The sequence below is a fragment of the Melanostigma gelatinosum genome (genome assembly GCF_949748355.1).
Source record: "Melanostigma gelatinosum genome assembly, chromosome: 13".
In the NCBI taxonomy this organism is placed as follows: Eukaryota; Metazoa; Chordata; class Actinopteri; order Perciformes; family Zoarcidae; genus Melanostigma; species Melanostigma gelatinosum.
Window position 1 is genome coordinate 24,863,580 of NC_136646.1, and position 10,000 is coordinate 24,873,579.

Sequence of the window (10,000 nt, forward strand, 5' to 3'; positions counted from 1 at the left end):
CCCTCGTGTCTCCCTCGTGTCTCCCTCCTGTCTCCTTCCTGTCTCCCTCGTGTCTCCCTCGTGTCTCCTTCCTGTCTCCTTCCTGTCTCCCTCGTGTCTCCCTCGTGTCTCCTTCCTGTCTCCCTCGTGTCTCCTTCCTGTCTCCTTCCTGTCTCCCTCCTGTCTCCCTCGTGTCTCCTTCCTGTCTCCCTCCTGTCTCCCTCATGTCTCCCTCGTGTCTCCTTCCTGTCTCCCTCGTGTCTCCTTCCTGTCTCCCTCGTGTCTCCTTCCTGTCTCCCTCGTGTCTCCCTCCAGGCTACATCCACCTGATGTCCCCCTTCATCGAGGGGATCCTGTGGTACGGAGGCCTGTCGGCCTGCTTCGGACTGACCTTTGCCCTCTCGCTGCTCTCTGACATGGTCGCCCTGCTCACCTTCCACATCTACTGCTTCTACGTCTACGGAGCCAGGTGAGACGGGTTCATGTTGCAGAGGCCGTGTGGTAAATACACGAGGAGGACGTTGGTCATACTTCTTGGTTTCTGGGTGAAGAAGTCTTGTCTCGGTAGATGTAACTTCTCTGGAGACTCTCCTGATGGGGTCAGAGGTTTGGGAGCTTTTAGAAGTGTGTAACGTTATATTTGGTCCTGAACGTTTCAAGTAGAGCGGACAGACTCGGTGCTGTGGTGTAAACACACTCTGCTGACTCGCAGAAATCATCCCAATGACGCACACACTGAGAGGAAGTTCTCTCAGCTTCAGTGTTATGTGAATGATCATCTTTCCTTCTGTTCAGTCTGAGTCACACTTTGCTCTGATGAAGTGACGTCTATGATGCTTCTGCAGCTTCACAGAGTACGAGACGCACTGCACTGCACTGTCGTAATCTTTAGTGCACTGGTTCTGCAGTTAACAACACAAAGCTGCATTTACTCCGTCAGGTGACGCTGCAAATTCACCTGAACAATAGAATAACGTGTCATCATGAAGTAAATGTTGCACAAACCTGACATCTGCATCAGTAAAGATACTCCGCTACATTTACACTGGAGTCTCCATCATATAACAACACATGTATGTCGTTCTCCAAGTTCAGATAAAGTTCTTGTTTTCCACACACTGCAGTCTGTCGCTGTGCAACACTAAAGGAAGAAGAAGAGGAGAGAACATGTAGCTCAATGATAGAGCACAAGTAGTGCCAACAAAGTGCAATAAACTCCAGTAAGAGACGTGTTATGTTCGTATTGTTTTGCTCTACTTCATTTACGCTCTGTAAAAAGTGTTTTTTACTGACACTGAACTGGATCCATGTGAGCTGTTCCTTTAAATCCCCTGTGTGTTCACTCCCTCGCTCTTCCTCCGTCCTTTGATGAGTTCCTCCTTGACCTACGTCAGAGTCTCGCTTTGTCCTTTATGAGGACATTGTGGGGGTTTGGTGGACGTGAGGACTCAAAAGGATCGGTACAGTTCCTTCATCTACAGCAGAGTGAACAGTATATAGTTTATATAGTATATAGTCGAAACATGTGGAGGCATGTAGAGACATGTAGAGACATGTGGAGACATGTGGGGACATGTAGGGATGTGTGGAGACATGTAGAGACATGTGGGGACATGTCCCCACATGTCCCTACATGTCCCTACATGTCCCCACATGTCTCCACATGTCTCCACATGTCCCTACATGTTTCAAAATGTCTCCACATGTCTCTACATGTCTCCACACGTCTCTATTGGTAAATCCTGTCTGGAGATCAGACTAGAGTCCAGTTGAATGGTCGCCTCCCTTTCACGCGGCTCTCTGTAGCTGTGAGTGCGATGGTGACGGAGGTCCTGGATGTTGGAGGACTGACTGAATTATGCATTTGCTCTAAAGATAGCCGTGGTGCAGAATGAAACATTAGCCCCTCGCTCCTTCTTGCATATTTATGCTCCAGCTGCTCTTGGAATGTGTTTTTAAATTCAGTTTGAGGATCTTTGTCAGAGTGACTTATGAAATGTGTAACCTGAAAATATCTCCTGCTGTGATCACAGAGGATGAGTTACAGCTATTGCTGTCTTTACGAAGGATGATTATGTTCGATTATTTTCAATTTGATTATTTATTTGTCCTCAAAGCTCCTCCAAAAGGTTAACAACTCCCAGAGATATCGCTTCCATTCCTTCCAGGTGTGTGTACAGAGTTCTGTTGTGTTTTGACGGTCAGGTGAGACGAGCTGATATTTAAGACAACCGTTTAGTTTTGTGATGGATGAAAGTTCACCACAGGATTTACATTCATATTTAATTTAAATATTTAACTGTCAGAACAGGGTGAGAAATACTCTGTCGAGTATCTGAATCTTTGACATCTATTTTTTATAATCTATTCATGATAGTGTATTGTAATGATTGTAGTTATATTATCTTGTGTTGCATTGTGTTTATATTCGTGAGGCCGTCATCATTGTGTCCGTCAGGTTGTACTGTCTGAAGATCTACGGCCTCGCGTCTCTCTGGAGGCTCTTTAGAGGGAAGAAGTGGAACGTCCTGAGACAGAGGGTGGACTCCTGCTCCTACGACCTGGACCAGGTGACACGCACACACACACACACACACACACGCACACACACACACACACACACCCTCCTCACAGACAGACAGACAGACAGGCGTTTACTGCGAGTGTGTGTTGTCTTCAGCTCTTCATTGGGACACTGCTGTTCACCGTCCTGCTGTTCCTGCTGCCCACCACAGCGCTCTACTACCTGGTCTTCACTCTGGTAGGAGACGCTTCTTCTTCTGCAGCACGATCCACTGAACCGGTTCAGACCGCTGAACCGCAGCCAGCATCTATCGCACCAAAGAAGAGCCGAAAGAATCATTTCAATACATATTGTATTCATTGAGTTGGGTGTTCTGCATTATATTTTCTTAAAGTTTTGTTAAAATGAAGAAGTTCCTCTCAGGTTACTTCCTCTCGACACGAGAACAAGCACCACATCCCATTAAACCTGGGAAGTATTATAAAGTCTGACCCCAGAGTCCGGTCACATGGTAGCACATGCATCACATGGCGTACGAATAGATTCTGGATGGAGTTAACGTTAAATAAATCATGACACGTGTGATTCAATGTGTCCACTGAATGCAAACTCGGATCATTTCCAAATCAAATAGACCTCTAGACCGGTTTAAGATGCGTCTCCAGCCCTGATTGTTTCCAGCAGGGTGTGTTTGTTTTGAACGCCTGTGTGTCCCCGTGTGGTGCAGCTGCGGTTGGTGGTGGTTCTGTTCCAGGGCGTGATCCACCTCAGCGTGGACTTCATCAACTCCTTCCCTCTGTTCGCTGTGGGCCTCCGCCTCACTCGGTCCCACCGACTGGCAGGTACTTCAGCTTCTATCAGCGATCCACTTCATCCCTGTCAAACTGATGAAATACAGAGTCACCAACATGAAGATGTATGAAATGAAACGCTAACGCCACAGGTTCTCCCTGTAGACCAGACCGTAACCTTGTTGGACTTTAGACCAACTTTGCTACGTGAAGACAGTTGAATATGTGAACGTCACTTGGTGTTGAAATAAAGGTGCTGGTTATATGGATGGATGACTGACTCTAACTGACTCTAACTGAATCTAACCGCGGCTCTTTTCCAGAGGGCGTGAAGTTCAGGGTTCTGTGTGAAGAACCGGGGACGGCCCTGCACCTGCTGATGGAGGTGAGAGCTCATGTTTCTGGGTTAAAGATCTTAAATGTAGAAGTTGTAGAGATGGTTTTACATTCATCAGTGTTCTGTGAACATTGTGTTTTTCTTCATGTTCCTTCTCTGTGCTGTTTGAGGAACGTTCACATTAAATCTCACTTCAACACAACGAGTGTGACGTAGAAACCTCCAGGTCACGAACACTGAGAACGTATTCAGTTCACATCTTTGTGTCCAGTGGTTCAACTTTTATCATTTAAAATATTTGCATATTCAGAGATTTCTCAACGAGAGAGAAGTCTCTTTCAATTTGGTAATTTATTTTGTGGAAAGAACACACGACTATAAGTCTTAAAAAATGTCTGGTGAGGGATTTCTTTTTATAGAATGATGCTTTTATTCTGAAGGATCTGGTACAAAAGTCTCATTGTTGTTTCTGCTGGCGGGACGCAAACAAAAGAAGGTTTGTTTTCTTCTCCATTAGCTCCACAACGGACCGTAGTTGATCATTAATGTCAACCACAGATTGATTTCACGGTTGAACCGTCACAGTGTGAAAGAAAGTTTTACTGACGATCAGGAGTTCAGCGCTAATGCTAACAGCTAACGTACTGCGGTTCCAATCAGTTACATTATGATGCGTTCATGGTCTATTCAGTACAAACTGAGTATTCAGTGAAGGTAAATTATGATGTGTTCAAATGTAATCTGTAAAATCTAGTTTTAGTGATTAACTTGAATACATCCAGTAGTTTGAAGGAGATGTGTTCACATGAATATAAAATAGATATTAGAGATGAATTATGAGCTGTTTAACTTCCTAACACGAGCTCTGAACACATTATTACATCAGTAAAGATAATAATGACGAGATAAAAACACAATCTTTTATTTCCTAATCGTTTGTGTCTGATGCAACAACAGAAACAGAAACCATCTGTTTTATATATGGATCCTCGACGATCGGCAAGCATTATCGGCAGCAAAAAAAAAAGATCGGGGATCTTTAAAAATGATATTTGCGTCTCTTTTACCTGCTGATCCATCACATGATGATGTTTCTCTTTTTCAGTGTTTGTTCTCTGATGTTTCCTCCTCAGATTAACCCTCTGAAGTGCAGCGCCGTGGTCCAGAACTACCGCACACCGACCTACAGCTGCTACCCCAAAGACTCGTGGGCCGCCCTCATCAAGAAACTGTTTGTAGGGGAGCTGATCTACCCCTGGAGGCACAAAATCACCAAGACGGACTGAGAGGAGAGGAGAGGGAGACAGACAGAGAACGAAGGAAAGGGAAGTGACTGAATAAATACTGAGGTGGAGGGAAACATGTTCATGTTCATGTTAGATGAGAAGAACAACTGAAGCTGACCGGTCAGCTCAATGAGTTCATGTTTTAAAACATCAAACATGGAATTTTCTACTTATTGTTGTTCAGGACTTGCAGATGTTTTTCTGTTGTTGTTTAGGTCAGAAATCAAATTAAATGTGAGATTAAACTCTAGTAATTCACTTTTATTCACAAGTAAACTCCACGAAAGGACCAAAACTATCGTGTTATGTGTGTTCTCATCTGATCCACGTGATCAGATGAGACTAAATATAAATGCAGTAATGGCCGCGCCTGTGGAGGGGGGGGGGGTAACATTCTGAGAAATAACTCACCGATTTACAAGAAAACAACTTTCATCTCAGAGAATGTTTTGTTGTGAGTGCAAAATATATGAATTATATTTATTTATGTTCATAAAAGAACATGAAAGAAAGCCGTTTATGTGTCTTTCAGGACCTTCGCTCAGAGGCCGTTCTTAGCGTGACAAACTTATTATCTCAAGTTTATTTTCTTGACAATTTGTGAGTTTTTTCTCTTTCATCTCTGAAAATATCAAAATATATTTCGAGTACATTTTCGACTTCAACCTCTCAAAATCCGTTTTTTCTCTGAATATTATCCACATTCCCCGACTCCGTAATTATCATTTTTTGTTAACCTCCAATGGTCCTAATATGCCGTCGTATGAAGATTACACCACACCTGAAGTATTCAGGAGCCTCTTCGCGCTCTTCTCTCTGCTGTGTGGAACTCATTGAGCGATCCTCGTCATCGTCGTCACGGTTTGAGAAACGGCATCATCACTGACACGTGACAATAGTTTCTCATTAATGAGGAAGTGCTCAGATATGTTACTGAAGTACAAGTGGGAATAACACTGTGTATAAATACTCTGTGAAAGTAAAAGTCCTGCATTATAAATTAGAAGTAAAAGTATAAAAGCATCCAAACATAACGCTCCCCAGAGGGTAAAGTTTTGGTTTTATTAACTCCGTCATTGAACATCGGAGCTTCTAGAATGATTTTAGAAAGTTAGTTACATTAAAGGGAGACTAACTTTTACTGAACTGCTCTGTGAACAATTATAGGATAATTCTAAAACTTAAATTAGAAATTGGACAATTATTGTTCAAAAATCAATTGTATTCATAGTTTTAATTTTAGAAAAGTGGTCAGGAAATCAGGTATTTATGTATTTACTGCACTGATGATGTAGATAGTCTTAGATTTTATATTATCAAATTATTTGCAAGAGTCAAAGGATACAAACTGGACAAACTGATTTCTTTTATTATTTCTTAATATAATATTTTATGTTTTAGTATAAAATTTAAATGATTCGTGTTTTTTATTTAAAGTTCATTTGTTGCCATTTTTCTTCCAAACAGAAAGAGATGAACTGTGATGTCATTCTGTTCTGTTTAAAGCTTAAAGCCTGACTCTGCTCCGGTCAGTTTGTCAGTATTTGTGTTTTTTAATTGTTTTTATGTGCCAATTAATGTAATTTTAATTAGATATTGTCCTTTATGTCTTAATAACGATAAACCTGAAGCAGCTCTCATTAAATGTGACACTCCAACGTTTGTCTGACTCAGCACAAACTCTACGATACTTAATGTTATTAACACTTTTTAAAGTCTTTGTGCTAAGCTAGGCTAAGCTAGGCTAAACACGTCTCGGCCAATCAGAGATGAAAGTGATATTTGAATCTGATTTCCCAAAACTTCACTCATTTAAACTGTTAAATGTTTATTTTTCTTTCTGTTCATCTGTATTTGATCATCTCACTATTGATCCAAACTAAATGTTCCATCGTCCTTTCATAAAAATACTTATTTAATATACTGGTGTCTTATTTTGTTCAGATGAGGCTTATCTGTTTATGAACTGATAATAAAATAATAGTAATAATAATCATGAACGTCTTACATAACTTGATCTGTGATGTTAATCAGAGCCGCCCCATTATTAATAAATTCTAAACAGAATTCATGTGCTGAGATTTAACGGGATTAGTTGGACAGCAATGAACCATAAATGATACATAATGTACGTAATTACTGTTATTATTATTTGAATAAGCGGTTTTATGGAACACTTTGTTTTTAAGGGTTTAAATACTTATTTTTCATAATATCCTGAAAAGAAATTAAGAGGGGAAACACTTGACTCCCTCTTAATAAGGTAAAATATAGTAACAAATATAACATATATGAAATAGAATCAAATGAGACAAATTACAATGTACATATGAATAATATAAACAACAAACAATAAAAACATATATGTAGGTATAAGAGGTAAGGCAAAGGGATGGAAGAGTAAATATAACTGTCAGCTCTTATATCAGTTTATGTATGAAACTGATCTGGTTTTATTTTGTTGACTGTAAGAAGGTAAACTAAGTCCAAAATACACCAAAACCTGTTTTTTTATTTTTTCTGAAGGACGTCTAAATAAAAAGAGGGAAAAAAGACAATATTACTGGATTATAATAAGCGATGCTTTCATGTTTATATCACATCCTAAATGTGTATGAAAGTGATATGTTAATTTAATCATGTTTTATTCACGTTATTTCCATTGTTCAGTGCGTATACAGTGAGAAATGAATCATCTTTGTTCCTCTCACCATCTGCGTGTTGTTGACGGCAAGACTGTGATTGACGTTTCGCTCAGCCAATGTATTCCTCCCTACGGCAGTCGCCGCGGAAACAGTATCCAATCATACGAGTAGGAGGGCGGGGCTTGGAGTGAGAGGGCAGGAACGAGAGAAAAAAAAGAGAAAGAGAGGGACGAGAGAGAGAGAGAGCGCGCGAGAGACATAGAGACAGACAGACAGACAGAGAGAGAGAGAGAGAGAGCGATAGAGAGAGCGATAGAGAGAGAGAGAGAGAGAGAGAGAGAGAGAGAGGCAGCGCACTGTGTCTCGCAGCTCGATCTGTCAGCTTCAGTGTCGGTACGCGTGTTGTCCGGAGGAGTCACAGCTGTGATTATGATTCAATACGATGGAGAAAAATGGACAAATCACGGACTGAGATTCCCGAGATTCACTCCAAGCCCCTCCGGAGATCTGGACTGGACCTAAGAGAGCTTCGGGCTTCTGAACCCCTCTACAGGGTATCTGTGTGTTTTGCTGGATAATAACGCAGTGACGTTACGGGAATCTTTGTCATCCGGACTAAAGAAAGACAACAAGGGGGCCTGACGTCGGTTGAAGTTGAGCTACGGGCTGCGCTAGCTAAGTGAGCATTTAGCTAAGTTAGCATTTAGCTTGTTGTGAACAATCTTTTGTTTATCTAGTTGAAAGTAGTATTATAAAGGACAACTTGATATGTGCAGCGTAACGCATAACCAGCGACGGTGTCTCTTAATAACCACTGTGTCTAATGACTGCTTTGACAACGTTAGCACCAGTGCTAATAGCTAAGCTAGTTAGCTAGCTCTCTTGCAGGGCTAGCTTGTTGTTCAACCTCTGCTAACTTTAGCCAGAGAGCTTTCTCTTACATGGGAACAAAAATACAGCTTCAGTAGTGTGTTTACTTAATATAAATCATATCTCAGTACAGATATCTGGTCGTAAAAATTGCAAAGTGGCTTATAATAATTCCAAATACTAGACAATAAGCATGTTTTTCTTCCCTACATAGAGTCATCCTGTCCGGATACAGCTCCAGTTACACTCTGATTGTGCTTCTACTTTCAGATGATATGATAATCTGTCACTAATATACTCAGTTTTTATGGCTCAACAAGGGAATTCAGTTTCAGATTGTGTTTAAATCTATTTATAAACTGTCTGTCATCCTTTTTAAAGTCAGCACCAGTTGTTTACATCAGTTAAAGTTCCCCTCACTGACCAAACTATTGTTTTTCTTACCGTTACTTTTAGCAATAAGGATGTTTTGCCTTTCAGAACCACATTTTTGGCACCCAGCTTGTTTGACATCCCTGTGAGACTGGCTCCTATTTAGTCTGAACATTGCACACGATCTGGAGGACTTTTAAAGCTGGTGGACACACACAATCAGCAAATTCATGGGCTAAAAAACAGCTGTGTTTTTTGGTTCAAGTGAGTAGAATACCACAGAAGGGGGTCACCCCTTCCACTCAGATGGGAGAGACGATGGGCAGCCAGGGCAGCCCAGTGAAGAGCTACGACTACCTGCTCAAGTTCCTCCTGGTCGGAGACAGCGACGTGGGCAAAGGAGAGATCCTGGACAGCCTTCAGGATGGATCGGCCGAGTCTCCGTACGCGTACAGTAGTGGTGAGTCACTGTTTTGTCCTCCTGTGATGATCAGCTCCTTGTGTTGTGTCATGCTGGCTCGTGAGAAAAGTCTTGAACACACTAGCTGTGCTTTTTTTGTGCTGCGTGGACAGTGGAGAACACACAATGAGCTCTTGGATGCTCATAACACAGAGCATTGCCATGGTGGTGAGTCAGACATCACTGTATGTGCATTGTAGTCGAATTTCACATGTCAAACAATCATTTGCACTACTGATAACCAGACGATAGAGTTTAGAACAACACATTAAACACAGAATAACATCCTCTCCAGTTTAAAGGGGGTTCTTCCCTTTTTGCGTAACAGCTTCCAACTATAAAAACAACAAAGAAGCAATGTCTTCTGCTACTTGTACGTGTATTTGAGTTGACTGGAGGCTGCTTAGCCATAGCTAACCTATAAGGAATCTTCTGTAGGTTTGATTTGAACATTACTGAGGCTAATTTATGCAGGTTATAGTTTCTACGTCAGCTGTAGTTACACTCGGGAACACAACACGCTTGTTGTGAGGGGACAAAGCTGGTGGAGCTGTGCCCAGTCAGATGATCCCTCACTGCGTGCAGGAGCTCAGATCACCGCCTGCTGCTGCAGGAAGCTGGTGGTCCGTGGCTGCTACACACACACTCGCACACACACTCACTCACACACACAGTCCCATCAAAGGGAAGCCCTGAAGAAGAGCAGATAGGGGACGAACAAGTCTTAAAGGACCAG

The 10,000-nt window shown here is 41.8% G+C and overlaps 2 protein-coding genes across 4 annotated transcripts in view; both read left to right on the forward strand.

The window, feature by feature from the left end:
- Positions 1–5,778, forward strand: part of pigq (phosphatidylinositol glycan anchor biosynthesis, class Q) — an 11,104-nt gene extending 5,326 nt beyond the window's left edge. Inside the window, exons 9-14 of the mRNA XM_079281675.1 lie at positions 295–448; positions 2,438–2,549; positions 2,660–2,740; positions 3,231–3,345; positions 3,618–3,679; positions 4,765–5,778. Of these exons, the coding sequence (XP_079137801.1) occupies positions 295–448; positions 2,438–2,549; positions 2,660–2,740; positions 3,231–3,345; positions 3,618–3,679; positions 4,765–4,917 (677 nt within the window). The 3' untranslated portion in view covers positions 4,918–5,778. The remainder of the gene's footprint in view (positions 1–294; positions 449–2,437; positions 2,550–2,659; positions 2,741–3,230; positions 3,346–3,617; positions 3,680–4,764) is intronic.
- A 2,185-nt stretch (positions 5,779–7,963) lies between these two features.
- LOC306786816 (ras-related protein Rab-40C) overlaps positions 7,964–10,000 on the forward strand; it is a 14,139-nt gene continuing 12,102 nt past the window's right edge. Inside the window, exons 1-2 of one of the 3 annotated variants that reach the window (XM_079281696.1) lie at positions 7,964–8,241; positions 8,913–9,264. In XM_079281696.1, the coding sequence (XP_079137822.1) occupies positions 9,111–9,264 (154 nt within the window). In that variant the 5' untranslated portion in view covers positions 7,964–8,241; positions 8,913–9,110. The other 2 variants (XM_079281694.1, XM_079281695.1) reach the window with 2 other exon arrangements.